Source organism: Phlebotomus papatasi, chromosome 1 (genome assembly GCF_024763615.1).
Source record: "Phlebotomus papatasi isolate M1 chromosome 1, Ppap_2.1, whole genome shotgun sequence".
Classification (NCBI taxonomy): Eukaryota; Metazoa; Arthropoda; class Insecta; order Diptera; family Psychodidae; genus Phlebotomus; species Phlebotomus papatasi.
In genome coordinates this window covers 13,434,963-13,462,091 of record NC_077222.1, presented here as the reverse complement: position 1 = coordinate 13,462,091, position 27,129 = coordinate 13,434,963, and the positions used below count along the sequence as shown (strand labels likewise).

The 27,129-nt window shown below is 33.6% G+C and overlaps 1 protein-coding gene across 1 annotated transcript in view; it reads right to left on the bottom strand.

The window, feature by feature from the left end:
- Window positions 1-27,129, bottom strand: part of LOC129800050 (uncharacterized) — a 464,496-nt gene that overhangs the window by 266,901 nt on the left and 170,466 nt on the right. The window contains exon 3 of the mRNA XM_055844411.1: window positions 6,442-6,574. Coding sequence (XP_055700386.1) covers window positions 6,442-6,574 — 133 coding nt within the window. The remainder of the gene's footprint in view (window positions 1-6,441; window positions 6,575-27,129) is intronic.

Here is a 27,129-nt window from a genome sequence, read left to right as displayed (position 1 = left end):
GCGATTTTTTGATTTAAAGTTACTTATTTAAGTAAACATTTTTACAACAAACCTATAGGGGAAATTGGGGCACCACCAAACACGGGGTAGCATGAAACACTGCGATTTTTAATATTATTCGACTTCTGAGGACAAGGCCTATAGGAATTTATAGGCATTATAGGGATGCTTGCTTACTGAAGAAATGGTCGAGATAGTCCAAGTAGTTTAGACATAAAAATTAGTGTTTGATGCTACCCTGTGTTTGGTTGTGCCCCAGTTTCCCCTATTTAGCTCCCTTCTAATTATCGAATTACATATCGGGAAATGGGATACCTTTGAATTAGGAGAGCTTCGAAATTAGGCTTTTTTCTCCTACTTTTTAATCAGACTGGATCTTATCATGTTTAATTTAGCTCCACGAACCAATTGCGAAATTTAATTACATTACTATAAGGCTCAATTCCATTTTAAGAATAGGAAAAACAGCCCAATTTCAAAGCTGTCCCATTTCCCTTTGGGTCAAATGATACGAGATAAAGGGTTAAGTCTTTAAAAGGACCCTCACTCTTAGAAAAATAAATGGACTAAGAATTTATTTATTTATTATGTGTGATTAAGAGAATATCTGATACCATGCCAAACTTAAGTTTAAATTTACCTTTCCCGAGCAAAAGAATCGAAATGTGCTGATAAAGTTGATATAAATGTCATTCAAAAAATATGAATTATGTTTTTTCTATTTTTCTGTATTTCACATTTTCACAAAGCAGAACATTGTACTCATTCTTTACCATTGATATATTTTGAATGAAACAATAATTTTGGGAAATAGTCAGAAATGTCAGAAAATTTTGCATCGAACTTTGTCTTATTTGAAGTGAAATATTTCAACTGATGAATGAGATACATAGACGTATTGTTGCAGAATGTGAACTTTTGAACCATTCTCGCCAATTATAATATTATATCGCACAATGTTCTTCCTCGAATAAAGCCGAAATGTAAAGCTTATTGGAACATTTCCGCATTACTAAATTGTAAACATTGCTGTGAGCAACAACAAGTAAATTTTGAAGTACAATCTCTTCGTTAAACATAAAGATATATATTTATATGTATTATGTTTTCATGGTAGAAGGGATGTTTAATGCATTGCCATCCCTGCAGACTGCACCAGAATATGCCTTCAAGACAACGTTTCTGCAGACACTACCAAGAAGACGGGCAGTAGATGAGAAGATATACAGTGGCTGCTAAAATAATAAATCCGAACTGATTCTCTTATTAGAGATACTCGCAAAGAGCAAAGAGTCAAGATCAAAATATAGATGCAATTTTGTAATTTAATATAACAGAAATTTATAAAAGGAAATTTGAACAAGTGATTGAAGTTTAAAATATATTTTAGACCCTTTAATAAATGTTATACGCGTTAAGCTTCCCAAGTAACATAATAAATCTAGACTGATTCTCTTATTAGGGATACTCGCAATTTTGTAATTTAATTTAACAAAAATTTATAAAAAGAAATTTGAGAAATATACAATATTTTAGATCCCTTAATAAAAGTTATACGTTTACCTTCCCAAGTAACACAGTCGCGACAAAACCTTATACAGTAGACTCTCTCTCAATCGGGCATATAGGGTAAAATATCATCCAAATTATCGATAGATTTGGGCGTCAAAGTCATTGTAAATTCCACAAAAAGCGCTCAATTATAAAGAATCATGATAAAATATGAGGAAGTACAGCGAATTTTAGCAAATTTGCTTAATAATTAAACGTGAAAATAGGCAACAAAATTTTTCGCCTGATTGAAAAAGACCCGATTGTGCGAGAGTCTACTGTAAGTTTTTAAGAGCGATCAAGAACATGTCATAAGTCAAAGCTACTCGTTGTGAAGCAATCCCAAGTTGCTGGGTCCCTCTGCCCGGAGACCACTCCAAATCATTCGGTTAATATGGGCACCAAGCGTCTGTATTTTTGTCGAGTTCTGTCCCATTCTCTTGGTGGACTGTAATTTCGACCACTTGGAGCCTTTCCCGATTTTGTATAACAAGGTTGGGTCAAAGACGGGTCCCGCACGGCTAATCGTTTGGTGCCTCCTATCTTATCATCGTCTTTGGACGACAATTTCAGAATGAATGGAATTTCACAGATGACAAAGCCCCGAATCTTGTCATGGCGATGAATTCGTCTTGTCGTTCTTTGGTATGTCTATATATTTCAAGAATGTGACCCAAAGTCTCCAACATCGAACTGCATTTTCGGCAGTTCACATTGAATGGTGGGTGAACACTGTTCAAAGTAATAGGGTTTCCCAATGTATTTGAATTTACTGAACGTATTCTTAATACCGTAAGAAAGCCATGGCCATGCTGCGTCATAAGAACGACTTCATTTTTACCAGGTTGACAGCAATTAAAATGAATGTAGTAAAATAGACGGAGACACTGAACCTTTCTGGATTTTCACAATTTTATTCTCTACGACGTTTCGAGGATGGATGTCCCCTTCATCAGGTATCGAATATGGCAGGGAAAATCACGTACAGGTGGGAGTTGTTACACTGCACTTGAACTTAGATCACAACTTGATCCGTGATGTTCACCATTCGATTATTCTGTGTCAGTCAGTCGAATGGTGAACATCACGGATCAAGTTGTGATCAAAGTCCAAGTGCAGTGTAACAACTCCCACCTGTACGTTATTTTCCCTGCCATATTCGATACCTGATGAAGAGGACATCCATCCTCGAAACGTCGTAGAGAATAAAATTGTGAAAATCAAGAAAGGTTCAGTGTCTCCGTCTATTCCCTGCTACATTCTGTCGAACCGAAATTCTTCTGAATGTAGTAAAGTCGAAATACTGACGTCATTGTGACGTCCATTAATAACAGCGTGATTTACAAAATTAAATTTGAAAGGTCAAAAGAGGTATAATATTGAATTGGTATTGTGAGATCAATCAATGCACAGTGTTATGTTTTAATCAATTAATAATATAAAAACCGGTTCGAAACGGTTCGAACCGATTCATAAATCACTGAAAAGTTCCCACAAGAGAATTTTAGGATTAATAGAATTGACTTTCGGACAAAAATTATTTATGGATTCATTAATCACTCAAAGCATTGCCTAAAATATCTTAAGAGTAAAATAATTTAATTTCGGATAAAAAGTACTTATCGGTTATGAATCGATTTATTACCTGTTCATAACTGATTGAAATAAATTCAATTTCATCGGAATGTCCAAGACCTTTTCAAACGGCCTGGATATGATACCACTCGGTTGAGAAATACGCTCTCTAGAGCCTTTTAAACCTTTGACTTTGTAAATCCGGTTTTAGGAAAGATTCAACGGTATTTTCGTTTAACCCTTTAACGACGAGACACTTTTTACGGACTGAAAATCAACAATAAAAATTAAACTGAGAAATATAATCAATGTTAAGTCTTACATCTAACCTTGGAAAGTCCATCAGAGTCTGATTCGGTGTATTTTGTGCCTCTATGAACGATAGGGACAAAAATAGCACAAAAATTTAAGTAATTTTTCTGACAATACCAATGAATAATATTTTTCGTTTAATGAAAAATATTACGTGTGAGTATAGTAGTTTTTATTGCCAAAAGGATTTTGCTTAAAAAAATTGGAAGTATAAAAAATAAATAAAATCAATTATGAATTTGAGAACTTTAAAATTTGCCATTTTTGAGCTTAAATATTTACTACATAACAAATAGCTAGAGACTTGCATAAAATATTCTAGTTTCACTCAGCCTTCTACTCTACAATTATGTACAAACATAAGAAAAAATAACTTTAGGTAGTCAGGAAAATTTATTTGGCAAAAAACAAACGATCAGTAAAAAATTCTAAATGGGCAGTAAAACATTAAAAATGAGCAGTAAAATATCTAATTATGGTCGGCAAAAAACTTAAATCTTTACAAAAATGGGCCTAATTTATGTATTTAACATTTAAAATATTTCCATATAGAGTGAAAAGCCCCTTATTTTCCCTTTGCCAAAATTTGGACGATAATATCACTGTTTCAATATTTTTTGTTACTGATCAATTTTAACTTTTTACTGCTCATTTATTCAATGCCAATTTATTTTCTTTATGGGACACCGGTGTTCCAATCGTCCTTAAAGGGTTAAGGACGAAATGTCCGCCTGGGTAATAACTAAAACATATCCAAAACTGAAAAAAATCGCACAACGAAGCGAAAAAGCATGATTTTGGGGGGTAAAAATATGAATGGGAGGAAAATTAGGGGCATGTTAACGATCATTGGGTCCACTTATGGGGGGGGGGGTATCCCGAAAGTCCTAAGTCTCTATCTCTAACCGTTTGGGCTCTAGTTGTGGTAACAACCTAAGGGTCTCGACAGACCTGAGGATTAGCCGAGAGACGGCTTAGTGTAATTATATTCGAAATAATGATTGAAGTACATTTCCATCATTTTCCAGTAAGCCGTCTCTCGGCTTAAGTCGTAAGTGTGTCTAGGGCATAACGGGCAGACGCACAGACGTAGACATACAAAGAGTGCCGTCAAAAACTCGAAACTTTATACTTCCAAAATTCTACCAAAAAATTACTCCCTGTGGGGTACAGCATCGTTCTGGTTTTGAGACAGAACCTATTTAAATCGGATTGAATACGAAAACCAAAAGCCACTGCATTGATCCGTTTGGTCTTCATAAGGCCTTGAGTACAGGAAGACGTAAATGTTACAAAAGAGTTTCGTTGTATTTTCCCACCATTCCCAAGCAGCATTTTCTGATTTGTAAATTCTCTTTTTACGACTGCCTCTATGATTTTATCGGTCACTGTATCATAAAGATATATATGTGATATATATACCTCAAATCATCCTTCTAACCCACAGAGTGTTTCGTTTGTTTACCCACCAAAATACACTCATGTAATCAATAATGAATCAATTCATCTCATACGATCAAACACATCTGGGATGCTTGTCAGCCCACTTCTATGTTGTTTCAATGCATCCACCCACAGTCCTTCCCCCCAAACATAGTCCCAAACTCTTCACCGGGGGGTGATTGGGAGCCTGGGGAGTGAATGTTGAAGCGTATGAAACAATTTATATTTGTACACAACTATAAGTGCCTCCCCATCTCGTACTTGCTTAATCAATATTACCACTAAAATAATAATTAATTACTCAAGTGTCCGTAACATAAGTTTAAGCAACTTCAAAATTTCCCACCATACTTTTGCCATTAAGCGCCTTTTTTGCCTCGGTCTCTCACCCGGAAAACCCTTTGACCTAATTAAAACATATTATTTGGAACTTAAATAAAATTAATTGCAAATTGACTTTCTAGCATGGTGCAAGAATTGAGTGCCAATGGGGGAAGTGGATGAAGAAATGCGACAGAGGAAGCTCTTCTATGCTCATTTGGTTCAGGAGAGTTCAGTGAGATTGCAATTGAATGCACATTTATGCAAAAGAGCCAAATGGGTGGTGAAATCGATAGTCGAAGATGGAATATTCAACAAGATTTCACATCACCTCTGTTGAACCCGTAATTTGCAAGTGTTCCGCTTTTGGGGAGTGAAATCATGTGATAATTTTGGGATAATTTTCAAATATGTGCTGCAGTTATCGGGCACATTAGAGGAGAATTTGGATGAATTACATTCAAATTATATTCTTATGGTGATAGCGTTGGGTTATGAATGATTTTTTCGTGTTTTAAAACCTTGTATAATGCTTTCGAAAATACCCCTTTGAACAGACATAAGTTTAAACCGTTTTTAAATTATACGATTTCTAATGGTAAATTAAAGGTAATGAAAACGTAAGTCTTACAATGTTTACTTTATTCTTATATATGATTACTTGGGAGCCGGTATCTTTTGGAACTGCTATATTTAAGGCTCTATTCGGGCTTCCATTCGGAAGTAAGATGCTTCAGACCATTTTGTTTCTCAGAAAATCTTGTTTAATACATTTAACATGTTTTGCTTCTTGGGTTTCTTTGGCTTTTCAATTCCTGAAAATTTTCAAAAGGATTTTCCTTTGTATTTTATCGTGATTAAGACTAGACAAAGAGCTTCTATGCAACATTTTCTAAAGAAAGATTTCTTTAAGAAATACGAATATTAAGAAACCCAAAGAAACCTAATAAGAATGATGATACGATGCTGATAGGAGTAGTTATCAATTAAGGGCAAGTCTTTTTTGTTGCAGGACAGCAACAAATATTTATCAATTCTTTTCTTTTGAAATAGTAGTAATTGAATTATTGTAATTAATTTAATTTTCTATGAGGAGATATCATCAATCGTCTGCCCACAATTCCCCTTTCTCCATCTTATGGAAGTAATCGGTAAATTATTATAATGCAGGAATGTCTTTCATGTCTCTGATAGTTTAATCTTCCCGTTCTGGTAACACTTGGGGCGAAAATGTCTCACCTGTAGAGAGGCTTTCCGGCACTTTCTCTGAACCACAGCACCATGTACACCCGGTCATCTCTAGCCTCGGGTTCGATGTCGCAGGGTAGTGAAGCAGTTTTTCCCAGAACTGCCTCAACACTCGCTGTCGACACTGAAAAAGCAAGAGAAAGAGTTAAAAAAAATCATGCTAAAAATCATTTTCCATTTGAATAAAAATAATTCGTGTGGGTGATGTGTTTCCGTCCTCCCCATCAATACACGTGTGTAATAATTAAAAAGAGGAAAGAAATAGTTAGCTCAACTCTAAATACAATTTATTGTAAATATAATTTAATTTTAATAGATTCAAATGAATTGTTTCACGTGTCCCGGGTAAATTTTAGTTTTAGCTTTGTGTACAAAATATAAAAATATATGTACATTTTTCTGCTTTCGTGTGCACGAAAATTAGTTCACATTTCCATATCACACGCCAAGAGAGCCAGAAAATCTCTCTATAATTATTTTTTTCACTTTCTGTCCTTTATTCCTATACACATGATATGACTAATTTTCGATAATTTTGTCACTATTATAGGAATTCCCGAGGAATTCTAGTTAAAAATTTAAATATCTAATTATGAATTTACAATATTTTCAAAATAGGAAAGGGAAGTTCTTGTGATTAAGGATTAGCCAATTCTTACAATCTATTGGATCTGTATAATCTTTTGGAACCTCTAAGAATAACGCTAAAACGGTCTACAGACTAAAGGATTAGCCAAGTTTCCGAAGGTCTCTAAATACTAAATGTAAAGCAACAGGTCATTTGTCTAATAACCAATAATCCAATTCTAAGATATTTTTTTCCAAAAAAAAGAACTTGATTATAGAGAGGTCAGAGCAGTTAAGTGGCTAAGACTTAATTCTGAAACCCGTATAAGTGTGCTCCAGTTAGAATAATTTGAAAGTAGATATAGGACATTTACTAACTACTAATCGAGCCAATTTTATCCGTTCCGTAAATCTCGATGGGATTTACTTCATTTTAGTCTACTATCTATGCTTCAAAACTTTATCTAAACGTTCTAACAGAACGTTTTCAACTGTATAACTCATTCGAAATTTGGGCTTCTTTAGGTTTCTTTGTATAACCTTTGATAAATCGACAATTGATCTAAGAAATAAAAAAATCTACAGAATATCAACCTAATGAGGAATTACTTAGGACCCCAAGTAAATACCTAAAACCAGTTAAGCTTTAAGCCAGTGAAACACAGCCGAAGGAAAATGATATAATACAGCGTTCGAGCAAAATGAAAATCAATTAACGATAATCATGACAAATTGGTCAAGTCAGAGTCCAATCGGTTTAAAAATTAAGCATTTTGAAGCTGTATATGTCTGATCTGCGACCTTTAAAAACTACATAAGTAATTAAATGGAAATATAGTTAGAATTTTATCAGGAATACGAAACGTATTGTTATAACTGTTGCTGGCTAACCAATACCGCCCAAAGAGCATTTTCTAACCAATTCAAAAATCTGATTAACAGCGTAACGAGCGTAACTTATTCAGGGATTCCGATTATTTTTCATTGTCTGGCAAAGTTTGGCTTTTTAAGAAAAACTTGATATCAAGCTTGAATATTTTTAAAGTGAATTATTTAAAGAATCACGAATTAAAACAAGTGAAATGCAAATCACTTAATCTGGTCCAGAGTGAAAACAGGAAAAAATCTTGCTTGCACCGGCGGTAGGAGTATTCTGTAACGATATGACAATATCATATGGCAAATGTTCATGGGAAATTCTAGAACGGGATAACACTAAAGACCAGTGAGCATCGAATGGTCATTGCAAGGGGCTCTATGGGCTCTATGAAACTCTTAGTAACTGATATGAATCTGATTTTCGATTAATATTTCCGAATTTACCACATAAAAATATTAAAATTTGTCATATGACAATGTCATATCGTTACAGAATTCCCCTCCTGGGATCACCTAGGCATCGCTCACTATCTAGGGGAGTGTTTTAAATTAATGAGTTATAGTGTACATGAGCTGAGCTCTCATTGACTTTCTCATTGAAAATTCTCATTTAACGGCAAAATTAAAGATTTAGTTAAGTAAAAAAGTCATATAAGTCAGAAAAATTGAAATGGGTCATAATTTTTTCTTTGTAAATTAACCTTCTAACTTGCATTTTTGACCATTTTTACCAATAACTGAGAAACCTGCTATGACCGTTAAAAGTTTTCCAAAAATCATCTATAATTTTCTGTCAATGTGACGGAAAAATAACGCTACTGTTACAATATTTTGCTACTTGGGTTTTTTATTAATTTTTTCTTAAGACTATATTATTCAGTTTTAACAACAAAAACAACTTGAATAATTTTGACATTCCTATTTGAGCATAACTACTGTGGAGGAAGATTGTTGCATGTGATCCTAAAAACTTAAAGAAATTTGACGTTTTGAATGTAAAGATCGTTATCGAAGAATACGAATGAGTTTTAAAGGCAGATCGAAAGATTTATATCTATGAGATTTATCTGAAAATTCGAGGTATTCTTTAAAGTTATTTATTAAAGAACGGCAGGTTTGTTACGATATGATGAAAAATATGTTTAAGAAACATTTATCTCTAATTTAGTACAAGCTTTTAAGCATACGAAAGTAAAATATTTAAAGTATATTTTTTGAAATTTTCTAAATTTCTTTTTTTTTTTAATTCTTCGTTCAAAAACTAGTTTAATTCATCTACTAGCAGGAAATATTTGTTTTTTTTATTTTAATGTAGAACTACTCTAAAAGAAATCTTGTCCACTGAAAAGTATGTTTTTTTTTCAAAAACCGTCTCCAAAAATTGGGCCCAAATGGCTAAATTTTTAAAATTTTTCAATAAAAATTTCAGAAAGTAACTTTAAATGGTATATTTTTAAATGAGTGTTTGAATTAAATAAAATTTTTAATATGTAGAAAAGAAAATAAAGAAGGTTATGGTGTTTTCTTAGTCTTTTGAAATCTTAAGGTCTAAAATTGCAATATTTTTTTTTTAAAGTGAAATTGCTCACTGATTTGAGGCTTGTAGACCTTTACAAGCATATTAATCAAGAATTATCGTTAAGGCCCACATAGACTCAAGCTGATCTTCAGGAATATTTAACCTGAAAAATTTGACAGTAAAAGGTAAGTAAAGGAAATTTGTGCAAATTTATTGCCAAATTTTACTTCCTAAATATTCACTAAGATCAGCCTAAGTCCCTATGGCCTTTTATAGATGTATGAAGCACCGAGTTGATGACTAGTATTAAGTAGGGATAGGAATAGTAATATGGAGAACAAAAAGTCGTTTATTTACTTTTATTTTTTAATTATGGAATAAAAATTTTAAGTTCTTTGAAAAATCAAAGATCAGTGTATACCAAATTTGAATACTTTATGAAAAATACGACAAATTCTAGTGATTTTTTTAAAAGATTTTCTCGTAAAATTCAGGATAATTATATACAAAATCTGATTAATATTCTTAGATTCCTTTGCAGTTTCAGACGGAGAAAAGAAAGGGCTCATGATGACAGGCCCTTATTTCTTTTTCGTGGTCTTCTTTTTCTCTTTGCCCATCTGAAACAGATAGAAAATTTAGAAATTCGAAACTAAATTCTGTTCAGAATTACTCCATTCTACCGTGGTTATTAATTCTAGTACATTATTATAGTACTATAGGGGAAGATTTTAAGATTTATCATATACTCCGGCTTCGAACACTTTAAATTTTTTCCCACACTCCTTTAACTCTTTCGCGTCCTTAGGGTAATGTCATGACTCGGGGAAAAAAGTTTTTTTTGGGTATTTACATTAATTGAAATCTATCTGTTCGTGCACGACATCATAATAGAAGGATGTAAGATTCTTGGCTCATTTTCTCAAGACTCCAGTTAGATTTCAATTAATGTAAATAGCCAAAAAGAAACTTTTTTCCCCGGGTCATATATGACCCTATGGACGCGAAAGAGTTAATGAATCTGACCTATCTGTGACATATTTTAATAGCTAATTAAGTTACATATTTCCAGATAAAATAAAGTCAGATTCATTAAAGGAATATGGAAAAAATATCAAGTGTTCGAATCAATATTATGTACGAAGCCAGAAAGCCTTCCCCTACCCTTGATTTTCAAGCATAAAATTTAAATTCAAATGAGTAATTCGTTTAACGGATATTTTCCAAAAGGCATGTTCAGGGTTAAATTCCAGCTTGTGATTGATTTTCTACTAAACTTAAGTGAAATCCAGTAAATTTATCAGAACCGACAGAATACTGACTGTACTAAATCCAAGTATCTCAGTGAGATTTTCTCACGGAAGCTGAGTCATCATCAGTATGAGTCTCCAAGATTGCAATTTTCTGAGGATTGTCTTGCCTATCAAGTACATAATTTTCTCTGTTCTATCACAAGATTCTTCCATCTCCAGAGGACATTTTTGTGACTTTTCTCTCTTCGTGGCCACTATAAAATCTCCCACGACACTAAATCACAGACCTCTTTAAATCATACAACCCAGGGACACAATAAGAGGGCGATATGTTGGGGTGAATTTGGTGGGGTCAGTACTGTACTTTTATGAGTCAGCACCAGGAAATACGACTTAAAAAGGATGAGAGTGCAGAGAAAGCATATGTGCTTGTTCACAGGCATCGCGTTTATACTCAATTCTGTGTGAGGAATCTTTTAGTCTCCCTTTTGCTCCACCATCCATGGCATAAACTGCTTAACAACAAAATCATGAGACTAGAAAGAGAGAGAGTGGGTGCCATCTGCCCAGTGTTCCTGGGAGTTGTGTGTTGTGCAATAAATTGTCAGTCCCAATAACCAGCATACACACACACAGATTGACCAAAGAGAGTCCCCAAAGTTCTTTGCTACATGCAAGCTCACATGTTATTTAATGCCCACATGAGCGCAAGGATTTGCCTAAGTAAAGTTCTCTGGTGATGGCACATTTTCTACGTGTGGGGGATTAAAGTTCTCCACCTGGCATCTCCATTCACCGCACTTTTTGCTCCCCATTTTGGAGAACTTCATCAATCACAGCTGAGGGAAAAAATGAAGCGGACATAAAACTTAGTCTGTGATGTAGATGAACTTATTTAACTCAAGCAAATTGCAAACTCTCACCAGGCGCCTCCATCTGCAGTGGAGACGCCAGGTGTTCCAATAGCAGTCTCCCAAGTAAAATTTACTAAAGGCGTATAAAGGAATGCAAATAAAATTAACAAATGCTTTTTTCTCCAGTGTCCCAACCAGGAAAGATTTATATTCGTTGGATTATGTGTGTCGCATACAGAGAATTTTCTTTTTTTTTCTACATCAACGACCGAAAAAAAAGTATTCAATTTGTATATGGGCCTTCGACATGCCATGAAAGGCGAAAGTATAGGGAAAAGTCTAAGATACTGTGACATGGGAGTGTGACTGAAATAGCTCAATTGGAGCTCTCTAACCTTCTCAACGGGTGCTCTCTCCACCTGGACGACTCCCGCTAACATATTTATTCAAATGGATTTTCCATTTCGTATAATTGAATTGTTGAAAATCACGCAGTGCTTGACCTTTCTCTCCCTGACACATTCACCATCGCATTTCTGGCAGTAATTCCAAGCACATGCCTGCATTCATCTTACTTTGGTTCAACTATCACACAATTAATAGGAAAACTTTTTGGTATTTTCACTAACTATCGCATTTGTAGTGCTTGTTGCCAACTTACCATTGAGGTAGTTCTAAAAGATTTCAGTAATAACTCTGAATTGGAAGTTATTGTACAAAATATCTAGAATTCTTAAACCTATTTTGTAAAGTATTAGGCAAAAATGAACGTTAGTTCATATTATAATACAAATTATTTTAAATTAAAGGAGAATGGTCAAAACTATATGGGCGCTGGTCCTGGAATCACCACAAATGAGAGTAGGCGCATCTTGCAGATACTGGTATAAGATTAAAAAATTGCCTGGAACCAGGACGATAAACGCTTGGAGTCTTTGTAAAAAAGCATTTATCCTTCAGAAATATCGCTGTTTTGACAACGAATTACTCAAGAACGTCTAAAGAGAGTTATGAGATAAAATGGCCTCATTTTGTATGGGGGCTATTAGAATGTTGGGTGGGGGGAGGGGGTGGTATGCATGGATAATAAGTTCAAGTCATACACTGACCCTATACCGAATTTCATGAAGATCGCTTCAGCAGTTCTTGCGTAATTCGTTGTCAAAACAGTGATTTATCGGAAGGATAAATGCTTTTTTACAAGGACTCTCAGCGTTTATCGTCCTGGGTCCCAGGAATTTTTTAATCTTATACCAGTATCTTCAAAATGCGCCTACTCTCATCTTTGTATGAAGATGAGCCAACGCCTATATACGTTTGACCATTCTTCCTTCTAAAAAATACTTTTTATGCTCTAGAACTTTTCCTCCATGGTTTAGAACATTGGTCTCAGAACAAAGGTTGTTTTGGGTTCATTGAACCAATGTATATCCACTGACATAGGTCCCGTTCGTGGCGATTCCGGGACCAGATTTGCCAATTCTCCTTTTACCCTTAGATATTTTGAGATAAAAGTCCGTTACGTATTATGCTTGGAAAGCCTGACATTGCGTGGATTTTGGTAATATTTTCCTTTATTCTCTTACATGATTTGAATTCTGGATGGCAAATTCTTTTCTTTGATAGTTACATTATATTAATATATCATTGTTTTTCAAAGAATGCATGTTTTCTTCTTTTCACAGTTTCTTGTAATTTTTTTCCTTTCTTTATATTTTCTTTCTTTTTGAAATTGTTTTTACTTTCTTTTTTTTTCTCACAACTGTAAGATGGATGATCCTATTGTTGTGATGCAATACATATTATTATTATTATTATTATTATAAAGAATTTAAAGTCTATGACCGTTACGACTCGGGTTTGATAATAATCGTTTTCCTTTCATAATATCGTTTATTAAATTTTAAGCAGCAAATACTGAAATATAAACAGTTTGCCTCCAGTTTAGCCATATAGTTAAACCTTAAATAAATGTTTATAAAATTAGGAAGATGAATATGGCCAATTAAGAGATAGTTTTTAATCAGATTATATGGATATGTAGTTATTTTCTGAGTACAAATCTCTTAATACAATTAAATTTTGTAATAAATCTGGCAATGAAAGCAAATAATGCTTTAGGCGCTTTAGGATAACTCATTAAAGTTCGTTTTGTATAATTTCCAAACAAGTTTTATTGTATAACTTTTGGCAAATTTTACCTTACAAATATAATTTAACGTACAATTATTTAATATGAATGAGAAAGAGAAGTAAGTTTATTTGGAAGAACTGAAAAGGAATATAACATCATGGAATTATTTATTTATTCATTTTTTTATTTATTTGGAATTATTTGTTCAAAAACTAATTCAATTTTTCGAAATAAGTTAAGAAAATAATAAAAACTGTCTATATACAAAATTGCTGGTTTAGAATTTTCATACGCTTTAAATTAATCCACAGTCGTTCCACAATCGGTCATGAAATGAGATTTTTAGAGTACTTTGCCTATGATCTTCAAAAAAAAAAACTTGCAGTAAAAGAGTATATTACGAGATGTAATTTTTATTTCAACACAACGTTTTGTTAAACCATTTTAGATTGGTCAGACTAATAGTAAAACGTTCCAGAATACTCGAACGTCACTAAACGGAACTCTACCAGATTTAGTTATTTGGCAGAGTCTTAGGTTTCATAGTAGCTCACTCCCTAGGTAATACGATTTAAGTCAAAACACGGCTTAGTGGGACACTAATAAAAATCTGTTATAATCATTATTTTAACTGTAATAACGTTAAGTCGTTTTTCGGCTTAAGCCGTAGGTCTGTCTAGCATATTAATTGGTTTGCAAAGCTTCTCAAACTAAAAATTGGTAATGAAGTGTAAATTTTTGACTAATTTAGACCATATGGCTTAAATTTTTTCGGTAATAGCTGTCTGTATCTATGGACAAAGTGCTCGCATGGTCTACCGCCAAACATATCCAAAAACAAAAGAAATTGTTATAATGTTATAATCGATTTTGGGAAAAGCTGTCAATGATTTTGTAGGGGACGGATGGAGCAAAACATGTCTAAATAATGTTTTATGGAGGGTCCCTAAGTCCGGAATTTTTTATTTCTAACCGTTTGATCTCTCTAGTCCAGTAATTGCTTGATACAAGAGGATTATATAAATTTCTCTCTCTTTGAACGGTAATAACTACAATAACTGAGATTATAGGCTAAAATATTTAGATTGTTTGAGTCTTAGACAATGATTCTATCATCAAATTTTAGGACTGTAATACGGGCTTCAGACCTAAGGCTTATCCATCTGGCTTAACGCCTCTAATTCCTAATCAGGCACGGTTTTCTAAAAAAATTGTTCTTTAGGATTGGATTATAAGGGCAAATTCGGCAAATTATTCATTTTAGCTTTTGAAAAATTAGTAAAATTGCTTGTTATTTAAATTTTTGAGACCTTCAGGAACTGGGCTAAGCCTCTAGTCTGAAGCCGGCATAAGACGTTGTGAAGATTATAGGTCTAGCCGATTTCCCGAAAATTTCGAAACCCTGAATAACAAATATTTACATATAGGTTTTTCAGCATCAAATGGATTATTCACCCCTATTATCCGATTTTGAGTCCAAATTTTCTAAAAAAAATTTGATTGATAATAAGTGTACTTAACTGTTTGGTTAAGTTTGAGGCCTGAGGCCCGTATAACATTGATCAGAATTCATTTCCAATTGGACTCACATTGTTTTAGTAAATTAGTTTTGTACTACACGTGCCATTAGGTTCTCTGAATTAGGTTCTGAAGATGGCTATCTTTTACCTTTTCGTTATAGTAAGTGATCTCGATTGAATGAATGAACAAATAGGTAGATAAAAAGATCACATTTCATTATGTTTTTATTTAAATAATGTTTCAAGGATTTCTTAATTGCGACGAAACTCGGGCACTAATATAATTTAGTTTAAATAGCAAGAAACTTTAAGAAACTGTGTGTTCCAAATAGCACATAGAGCAGATCCAATTTTTTTATTTAGGATTAGTTTAGAGTAAGTAAAGACCGTACACTACTCTTTTCAAGGTTTAAATAATATTTCTGAAAAGAAAGTAACTAAAAATTACAATTTTTATTAAAAATATGACACTTTGTATTTAGGACTTCGGTGCTTACACGTACCGTAGATACAGGACACTTTGTCCTCTGCTGTTCCTAAGGTTTTCTTGAATTTTAGAATTTAAAGATAGACTTCATCGATCTGATCTACCATATCCGATAGGTGAAGATCATCCTTGTGATAGAATTAAAAAAAACATCTTACGAACAGCTAGGTAGTAAAGTCACACCCGGACTTATCACCGAATGCCAAAGATACCCGTATCAACGTTTATTTGTCCTGAATTTGAAACATTTCTCTTTTAAAGAAAAACAAAAAAAATAAGAATTCTTTCGTCCACTGCCAGTTACATCTCATCATAACTGGGGCACAAACGATCGCAAAGTAGAACCGAAATATGAGATTTTTAAATTAGATCTTTGACTCCATTGGACGAGACCTGTATAAATTTTTGGAGACTTTAGGGATGTTTGTCTAATTAATTTAGAAATACGAACTCAGCTCATAGAGCCGATGGGGAAAAGTTATTTAGATAGAAATCTAGTATATTTATCTCTCCACAGGGATCAGTAACTTCCAAAAGGGGATCAGTCCCCACTTTTAAGTTATTTCGTGTAACGGTTGCAAAAGCAGAGAAATTTCCATACGTGTTTGCACGTAAAAATGCGCTTTGGCTTCAACTCTAGAGGCCATATGCCACAGGGGTGGTTCTACCCCACGTTTGGTGGTGTCCCATTTTTCCTTAGTTTATAAGATTATAATTCTAGCGTAACTGTCCATTGAGGAACTAGACCTTCTCGCAAGGGGAGTCCGGAACATGTATTATTATCATTTTCTTATACAGGGATCGGGTTGTCAGTCCCATACTCCGTGGAGTCAAGTACAATCAAGCTCACTGGATGCAATTCAAACACCTTTAACGTCAAAAAAAAATCGTGGTGACCTAAAGGGGATTCGAATTTGGGACGTTTGCATCATAGAGCGAGTAGTCTACCACTTGATCCATTGAGTGCCCTACATAAACTGTCATTGACTTAAGCTTAAATAGAATGGAGTATTGCAAAGCTAAGTTAAGCGGGTAAGCCGTTAATTCGCGATGGCGATGTTAAAATCCTCAGGTGCGAACACGCTATTAAGCAGCGGCATCTCCTTTTAGCGGTTTTTGTTTTTAGCGCTATAAAATTTTAATGTGAGCTGTATTTAAGTTCTTGGAACCTCCATTTCGACAGATAGTGTTTTCCTGCAATATTTTATTTTGAATGTTCGTGCTTAATTCCGAGGAAGTCGGTTTATGAAAAGGCATGAACATATGAGTGATAAAATCAAATGTCATAACACCAAAAGCTTCCCACTGGGATCCATTGTGAGTAGGTAAGGTTGTACCCAATCGGATTTTGAGAAAGGATGCCCAACAATGGGAAAGAGGTGCTATCGTTTCATTAATCGGCTTCTATTGTTACCCAGGAAAATCATATGAACAGGCGTAGAGTAGTCATATGGACCAAAGTGAATTCTTTACATGTGAACGAATTATCTTTGTGCCCAAGATTTTCTGAATTGAATGAGCTTATCCTATTGGTGAGCATTGAGCATAGAATGGAACATAATTTTTGACACAGTCATTTGCTAAGTCTCGGCATCTCTTCTGTCCACATCAGCTCTTCGGGGTTTTTGTGTGAAATTTTAAAAAGTGAGATTTTGAGGGATCCCTTTACGAGTTGGGTACTTGGGGAAACATTAAGCTCACCACTCAAAAGGGAAATTCTCATCATTTGTGCCTTTTTTTTTGCAGGGAAGGGATGATGGTGGAAAATTGTGGGTGCTAGGGAAAAGTACTAGAAAGGGATGGGAAGTATATGGTAGAATGAGATGGATGTGTGGAAAATTTTGTGAGTGGTTTTAACACACAGTGAAATGAAAGTACTCCTAATTTTATATCCGGACACATCCGCATTAATTACATGAGCTCAAGTCTCATGCAATTATATTAATGAAATTCCTTGTCATACAAAGTGTTTCTGTTAGTCATCTTTCTCTTCACGTTTCAAACGTACGTTATAACGTCAAGAATAATTTTAGATAGTATACAAATGATCTTATCTGATTATATTTTAATAGTGTAATTAAATTAATGGACACCTGCTTTTCCCACTCATAAACATTTTTACAGTTGTAACAAAAAAATGCTGGATCTCATTTCAGTTTTTGCGCATTTTACTGCAATTTCAACTTTTAATTCTCTTCTCTTCCTGCTTTTCTTTTTTTTTTAATATCCCGCAGCATTGAAGGATAATAAAAAAAAGAAGAAGCAAAAAAAAAATTACTGGTTTCCCTCCAGAATAATTTCATCCAATTGAAGTGTAACTCTGTAATCAGAAATTTTCAGGAGAATTAAAGGAAAAAATGTACAAAGTCAATAGCCGTGAGCGGCAAAAGAGCTCTCCAGGGTGTTTTCACAATTTTCCACCACGCAATGAAATCAATTGAGGAAGTGCATGATTCTTTTTTTTTTCTTGGTGTTGTTTGGGAAGGACGAATAAATGGGGAGCTTTTTTTTGCCAAGTCAACTAAAAGCTCATTTTTGATATGTTCACCGCATTTGCTGCTCGTATTTATTTTGATACACCCCAATAAAATTGCCAACTCATTTTGTGGTCTTTTACTTCCACTTAGAATCATAATGGCTTGCAAATGATCATTATTACGACCTACTCAAGAAATCTTATTTTCAGACCTAAAAATTCACATGAAAGACGATACAACGTTTAGTGAAATTGGAGCTGCTATACATTGTGATTTTCTTTTTAAAAATGTTTCTCATATTCTCTAAACTAAAAGGAGGTTTATAGTTAACGCTAGTTACAATTTTATAGGCCATAGGGTAAGATGGGGTAATTCGGAATCATGTCTATTTTGGAATTTTGAAATTTTTTCATCTAGATGATCAAAGAAAAAAAAGAAAACCATGAAGAAGTGCACAAGACTGCACGCACATTTTAAAGTACTTCTTCGTTGTTTCATTTTCCTTTTGCCATCTAAATCTGTTAGGAAATCTCAAAGTACCGAATTAGACATGTTTCTAAATTACCTCATCTTACCCTATTACATTTAGGAATTATTTAAAAAAGGCTAAAAATTTTTTGGGTAAGTATTTTGGTAAAAACGGTAAGTAAAAAATTCACTTGGTAAGTAAAACATCAAAATTGGTAAGTAAAAAATTAGGTTCGGTAACTTACCATTTTTGATTTTTTTACTTACCATTTTACCAAAATAACTTAATATTCTGCTTCAGCCTTTAAGTAATATCAACGTAGATGCTATATTTTGTACGAACTTCACCATACCAATATTTGAAGTAGCCCTTTGGTTCTCCGTAATAGAAATATAAGCCACGCCTCTTACAAGATTTTTCTAATATTAGAAAATATTTTTTTGCATATTTCCTGAAATTTTAAGAAGAATACTACCTATAAATTTTTAAGTGAATTGTTTATTCTTTTACAATCATTTGGTGACACCCTACAATAAAAATGTTAAGTTATTGCTTTAGTGGAATTTAAATTCCGTAAAGGGCGTGGCCTATTTATTAAAAGGCGGTACTCTTCTCCAGATTGTGTTAGATTAGATTAGATTACAGTGGGGGCGGTTCCTCGCGGAACCGCTGCACCCAGGCCTCCTTTTGGGCCCATTATGCATCCCCGGTTAAATTAATCCCTGTTAAGGGTAAGATGGTTCAAGCCAGCCCGTTTTTCGGATAAACTCCGATTGTGTTAACTGGATTGATTTCCTTTGAAATCATTTAAGTAACTCTCTATTGTATATTGAAAAATCAAAACCTTCAACTTGAAAGTCCTCTAACTTGAAATCGAAATTCTAAATAAAAATTCGGACCCAAGGAATTCATTTTTGATAGTCGCAGAATTCGAAAAATTATTATTCGTCCTGGACCCTAGGACTCCAAGGACCCAGAGTTTTTAAGTTAAAATGTTGTTCAGGTCCCCCATAATACCCTTAACACACTTACGACTTAAACTGAGAGTCGGATTAGTTAGAAACTGATGGAAATGTATTCTTATCTACCCAGAGTATCAGAATTTGACAAGGAATATGATCTTACTTTTCATTCAAACGCCTTCCTTTTTCTCCGAAAACGTGTTTTGCAGAACATTTCTTTTCAATGCCAAAGGTATGGCTTTTTAAAGATATCGCTTTGTTAGTGAATTTTATTATATTATTACAATCTGCGACGTCCTAAAAACATGTTTCTGGAGGAGAAGGAGAGAGATGGGGGGAAAAATATCATAACTTAGGTTCCTCTGAGTCGATTTATAGGATAGCAAACATCTTAAACCTCTATCACTCGCCATTTAATGCCTACACCCAAAAATTAAAATTTTGACCTTTTTGACCTTGCCATAAGGAGTGAACTACAATCCTAATTCTGGGACAGTTATCAATGAATTACTTGAGTCCAAATTAGGCAGTGTGCCAAGTTACATTGATAAATTAAATTTCAACTTGGAGGAGTTTCTTTGTAAACTAGTCACAATTTCTAAACTGAATTAATTTTGTAGATTGAAATTATTCAGTTGGACAAATACCACAGCAGAGGTTATTAAAATATTAAATGGGTTAACGTATATTAAAAAATCTTCCCACAGAAAACGGGTATCAAAATGTATGTCTAGGAAAACTTGTAATATTTTTAATATTACAAATATATTTTTACACATAGCCAATTACATTTTTTTGATTTTTTTGTTTATTTTCTTTTATTTTAATTTAATATTCAAAAATATTCAAAACCGATGCTGGATTTATAGAACATATGAAGGGATTATCTACGATTTTGTCCTAGAGGTCAATTTTGATGTTGAGACGGCGATATCCTTAAAGGGGGTGATTAAGAGAAAGAGTTTTATGTATAAAATTTACTTAAAAATAAAAAAAATGTTTTCAAAAATCCTGTGTTCAAGGACCAGTTTTTTAACTCAACAGGTGACAGGAAGTATTTGGTTTTCTGGATTTAAAATTAACCGACTCCGAAAGAACTTGACTACCGAAGAGTAAGTTTTTTCAAAAAAGTATCCGAATAAGATTCCAGAGACTGAATTTTTAAAATTTGTAATTAAATTTTGAAAAAAATATACTTGTTTACATTACATTAATGTTGTACGTTTATATCCCTCTGACTTCGAATAAAATGAACTTTTAATTATATTTCCAAAATATTATAGAAAAATATGCTGTTTTTTTAGTATTTATAACCCATGTTGCCCTTAAAAGGAAACTTAAGCTTTTAGTGGAGGATTAGTAGGACAGACAAAAATATATACAAGTAAAAATAATATTGTGGTACTATTCTGAAATTAGAAAATGTTTTATTTGAAAAAAAAATTGTATAAATATTTATATATCGTCGTTTGGATCAGACATTCTCGAAAATTCCTTATCGCCTATATCAGAAATTCTCGTAACAATGTGGAAATACATTATGTGACATGTAAGTTACGACAGTTGCAGATCCAGGGGACAATGAGTATACAGTGGCATAGAGCTAAACAGGGACAGTACCTCTAAATCTCTACAGGACTACATTTGCTATATAGAGATATGTTTTCTTCTTTTCTTAAGATGAAGATATTAATATAGATTGATTTTAGTCCAAAGCCTTTTTTCAAAAACGTTTATTCTTTTTATACAAAAAAATTGCATTCTGTCCTATTTAGCTCTGTACCACTGTAAGTATTTATCACCCAAAAGCACAATTATCTGAATATCTGAAGATGCAAAAAATCGTTCTGAATTCGAACATCGTTTTTGACGAATTTAGGAAAAGAAGTCAAAGGTCACTTCTGCAAAATCTTGATGTAAAATATTTTTATTTCCTAAAGTTTTTGAAGGTATCTTCAAATTGACGGTTCTATCATCCATTGTCGTATCTTCTTTTCTTCTTTCCCAGAGAGCAACTAATGCTAACCGATTTCAATTCAGCTGAAAACCTTTAAACGAAACTCTCCAGGCAGTGTCATTTCCATATATTTGGTTAGCATTTTTCGTTCGAGAACTACGGAACGATTGGCATATTTTTTCTGACAGACTTAGCAAAAATATGCTCAAAATACAATCTCTTTCAGCTAACTGTGCTAGCTGGGTTCTATCTTTTCTTATTTGTATCAAATTCAGATACGATAACTGTCGATGCAACCGACGAAATATCTTGTGTGCTATGTCAATAGATTTTACTGATCAAAATTTATCATACAGTATTTTCTTATAGCATTAGTTGGTACGAATCCGTAAGTGGATTGAAATCTAATGTAATGTTTATTTATGTCGATTTAAATTTTCTATCTAAATCCTTGGAAACATTGTATAGGGTAAGTGTGCCAAATTTCGGCCAGCTTGCAATTCCGGCCACATTTTTTGTACCTTGAATTTCCATGAATTTTTAGTTTTTATATACTCTAGAGATTATACAATGCAAAAGAATAACAAAAAATGTAGCCTCGACAAACGATATGACATGAAAAAGATATTGGAAGATTCCCGAAGGGCAACAAACTATGAGAATGAAGGTGGCCGAAATAGGGCACCAAAGCTATGTCTGCATTTTTATTAATTTGAAAATGTATTAAGAACAATTTTAGAGTATATAAAGACGATAAACTGTCTACAAGGTTCTAAGCAACACTCCTAATGTACAAGGAATGAAAAAAGTTAATTTCTATTAAAGATATTACATTTCAAACTTGAGACTTTGGCGCTTGCATGCAACTATGCCGAAATTTGGCACACTTACCCTAAAGGCATAAAGACTCCAATGGGAAACACTTCATGGAAGTCAAAGCAAATTCATTTCAAAATTGTGTGGTGCGGCATTAAATGATGAAAATTTCATTATTTTGATTGTAAAGGTATACATATACTTTAGTATTAATGTGCAATGTAAATCCCTTGAAAATGTGTCATATCATTTGGAGGGTTGTTCTGCAGTTGTCTCATGCTTCATTCCTTCCAATTTTCTCTCCTTTTAGTTTATCATATCAATATGCACTTTGATGTTACCTATCATGAGTTTGTAATATTGGAGAATTGGAGCACCTAAATGTACATACACCACGCTACCATTATGATTTCTGCAAATAGGAGAATAGATGCATCAGATACATGGAGAATGTGAGCCAAGCTTTGATTACGACTGACACTCTGAGAGAAAGACAGAATTTTGGGGTGTGAAATTTTTGGGGGATTGACATGCCATTCCATCCAACTTTTGGTGCATGAAATCTGAACATCAGGAGAATGAGATTTCATAATCAAGTGCAAACAATATGTGCAACTGCTGGAAGATTTTCTCTTTCATTGCATGATTTCAACTAATTTGATGCTTTCTGGGTATCATGAGTGAGAATAATCCCTCTACCGACACTATCGTACATATTTATTCACTAAGACTTTCGTTCTCTGGCATAGTCACAAGTGCAACCTCCCCCATATGGGGGGCCACCAGATAAGGGTTGAAAAAGAGGAAGTAAACAACTCGGAAATGCTACAAAGTGAAACACGCCACATAGCTGGTGAAGAGTCAAAATCAAATGAGATCCCTTCGCGATGGGGGAATTATCGTATTAAGTATGATATGAAAACAGGAACTAATTAAACTTATCTCCACATACATATTTATCTTCGATATAAATTTCATATCAAATTAAACTTTAAGTAATTAGCTCAATTAAAACTTTTCAAATGGAGCATAGATATGATTTCCTGTAGGGGAACTTTGGGGTGCGCCACATGCCTCCAATACAGATTACAGAGGGGGTCCTTTAGATCATTCCTTGATTAATGTGCACACAGACATTCACGTGCATTGTATCTGATTCTCGGATCACTGACAATTTCACCTCCAAAGTCACCTCAAAATTAACCTTGGTCTCCCATTGTTCCAATGATGAAACATGTGGACCATCTGTATGCTTATCGGAAGAATTATTGATTCATTGAATAATCCAAAACCATTCTCAAGCTTATAATCTCAACTGAAAATCATTTAAAAGGTTTCGCGGTGTATCGGGTTTCAGACTCCCATCAAAGTGGAAGATATGGATAGATAAGGAATTTACTAAATGTTTCTACGGAAAGGTGTCCATGCTTCGTACACGGGGGCAGTCAAAATCCCGAAAGCCAAAATCCCGAATGTTCAAAATCCTAAAGGGGATGAAATTATATGGAGGAAAATGTTTAGTGTGAAGAATTTCGGTCCGATGGGGTGTAGCAAGAATTGACGGAAACACTAGACCTTTCTTGACTTTCGCAATTTTATTCTTTACGACATTTCGAGGATGAATGTCCTCTTCATCAGATATCGAATTTTGTTGGGAGAATCATGTGCAGGTGGGAAATGGTTACACTTTTTTGGACTTGGATCACAGATTGCACTTCAAAATTCACCATTCGACTGATCGACACAGATCGAAATTCTGACATTCGGGAGACATTCTGTGTCGATCAGTCGAATGGTGAACTTAAAAGTGCAATCTGTGATCCAAGTCCAAAAAAATGTAACCATTTCCCACCTGTACGTGATTTTAAAATAATAATAAAATTGCGAAAGTCAAGAAAGGTCTAGTGTTTCCGTCGAAAACGTTTAGAATAATTTCCCAAGACAAAAGAAATTTCCCTTTGCCTCCATCTAGTGCGGGTGCCATCGTATGAGTAGCTATGACACTTTTAAGAATTCGGGATTTTGGCGTTCGGGATTTTGACCGGGACCCAAAAGTACAATATATAAACCATATTTTCAAACATTTTAATTTAAAAATTTAAAAAAATTAACCATTGAGACTTGATTTTTGGATTTTTTTTTTTGAAAAAAGCATTCCTTTCAGTGAATTTTCAGTTTTGGGAATAGGTTCATCTGAAATTTAAAAACTAAATATTTCCTGTGAACAATAAGTTAAACTGGTTCTTAATTGAATAATGTTATGTTTTTTTCTATCACAACTTATTCTACAAGACGAAAAGTGGTGTAAAACATTTCAAAAATTATATTTTTTTATTTGAAATAGTCCCAAAAATTCAGATTTCTTTTTTTTCAAAAATTATTCATTCAAAGATTAGTTTGGATTCATCAGCTGACAGGAAAGAATTGTTTTTTGGATTTCATATGAAACAATTCCGATAAATCTTGTCCACCGAAAAGTATCTCCTTTAAAATAAAATCTTTAAATAAAATCTTTTTTCTTTCTAATTCCGTATTTTTCAGACTACGTTACTTTTAGTTGAAATTTTTAATTCGAGTGGTAGTATAACTTGAAAATGTTTGTTGAAATCCACAAGTTTTTTTTTATGACAATGAAATTGAGCAAATATGCTCAAATTTATTATATCTTAACTTCTGTTGTAATTTTTCCGAGAAAATATTAAGTTGAAAAATAAGTTTCTTTAAATTTTTACAGGAATTTCCAATTAATGTAGTGACTCGCAAAAAAGACATAACTATTGCAGTTGACTTTAAATCAATTTGAAATATTTTTTTCTAATTTATCTTAAATATGTATATATTGGATGATTTGCATAAATTCGTGGGACTTCATCGCGAATGTCGTTAAGGGGTTACATCAACCATTTTTTTGTTTACTTTTTGCATATACTGGATATGTTTTAGTGTCTTACATCTCTTCAATGCTTAGAGTATTTTTCAAAAAAGTCGATTTGTGCTTTTGAGGACTTTTACAAAATAAGGAACGAATAGGTGCATTTGTAATATTTAATGTTAGACTAATTTTGGGAAGATCTAAGCAATGGACTTCAATAGAAAAAAAACATTTTAGAGGTTTACTTAGCAAAATGTTAAAAATATGTGTAGAAATAAAGTTTTTGAGATTTTTTTTTTAAATTGTCCTAATTAGATTTTTCATCAGATTAAATAAATTGTTGATTTCTAAGTATGAGAAGTGCATGAAGAGCAGGAAGTGCTGGAAGTACTACAACATTTTCGATAGTGTTGCGAAGTTTTAGAAGTGCGAAGGCCTCTTTCATACAAATATTGGAAGTGCGTGGAAGTGGTGTACACATTTTCACCCAAATATGTCCCCCTTGGTCATTACGAAGCTTGGGATCGTACGAAGCATGGGCACTTTTCCCTATTATATTACAATCTTATCCACAATAATAAAAAAAAACATGAGCTGAAATTCAATAATCGAAAATGTTTCTATCTTTGAGATTTATGAAAAATCGGATACCGATTCTAATCGGTTACGAACCGGTAATGAACAGGTTCATAACCGATAAATAATTCTACCCAAAATTCAATTATATTACTCCTAAGGTATTTTGGGCAGTGTTTTGAGTGATTTAAAAATCGGTTCAAATCGGAAGAGAACCGGTAATTAACCGGTAAAGAACCGATAAGTAATTATTGTGTTAATAATTACTTTGTGTTAATACATCCTAAAATGAATTCATTGATTATTCGTAGATTGCATACATAATTTTAATTAAATTATTTGCATGGTCGAAATTACACTCAAAGTGGCCGAAATTATAAGCTGGCCGAAATTTGGCACACTTCCCCTATAGCATCTAACTCACGAGTTCTAGCACTTCGTAAAGCCTGCGACACTTCGCCACCCCTTTTACTCCTCGAGCTCAGAGAGAAAGCAGTTATAATGGACTTTTTGTTCAACTTGTCACCGTCCTAGAGCTTAAACGGTAAGAGATATCAACTCCCGGTCCTCGGTGACCCCCAATAAAAAAATATCTCTAGACGTTTTTTTCTTTTTCTTTTACTGACCATTAATAAAATTTACTTATCCCAAAAATATTTTTAACATTACATATTGATAACGTAACTACAGCAAAATTTATACTACCACAAATTTCATCATTTATAACAGTTTCAGCATAAGAAAGCTAAGACGCCAGATATTTATTTTATGTATATTTTATGAAAAGAACGTTAGTAATACTCATTATCGTGAGCTGGTGAAATTTTCTAGGATGATATTGCATAAATCGAATTTTCCTCCAGTTAAACTGCAACGGTTTTTAATAAGCTTTTTCCAGAGTTATGCGATGAAATCTTCCACCGCGGATATTAAACAGCTTTTTCTCATTTTATTAACCATGAGGTATTTGAAGAATTTTCTTGGGGAAAGCTTTCATGCTTTTAGTATTTAGGACACTTTCTTGTTAGACACTCTGTGTAAACATCCCAGTATATTTTGCCATAAGCATACAAGAGTGTGAAATGTCTCGAAAACTATTCAAAAAGCCATCCCAAAAGCAACTTCTTGTCCCCATGTGCCTATGCAGGAAATAATTCTTGTCGACGACGTCTCCCTCCCCATGGCAATTTATGCGGAAAGTTAATAGGCGATTGGTGTGGAAATTTATTATGTGTGTAATTCAGCAGGAAAATTTATTGTTTCCGTCTCCTTACAATCTACTTTTCTGTCTCTCACATACACCTCATGCCGTCATTTTAATTCAACGGAGAGAAAAA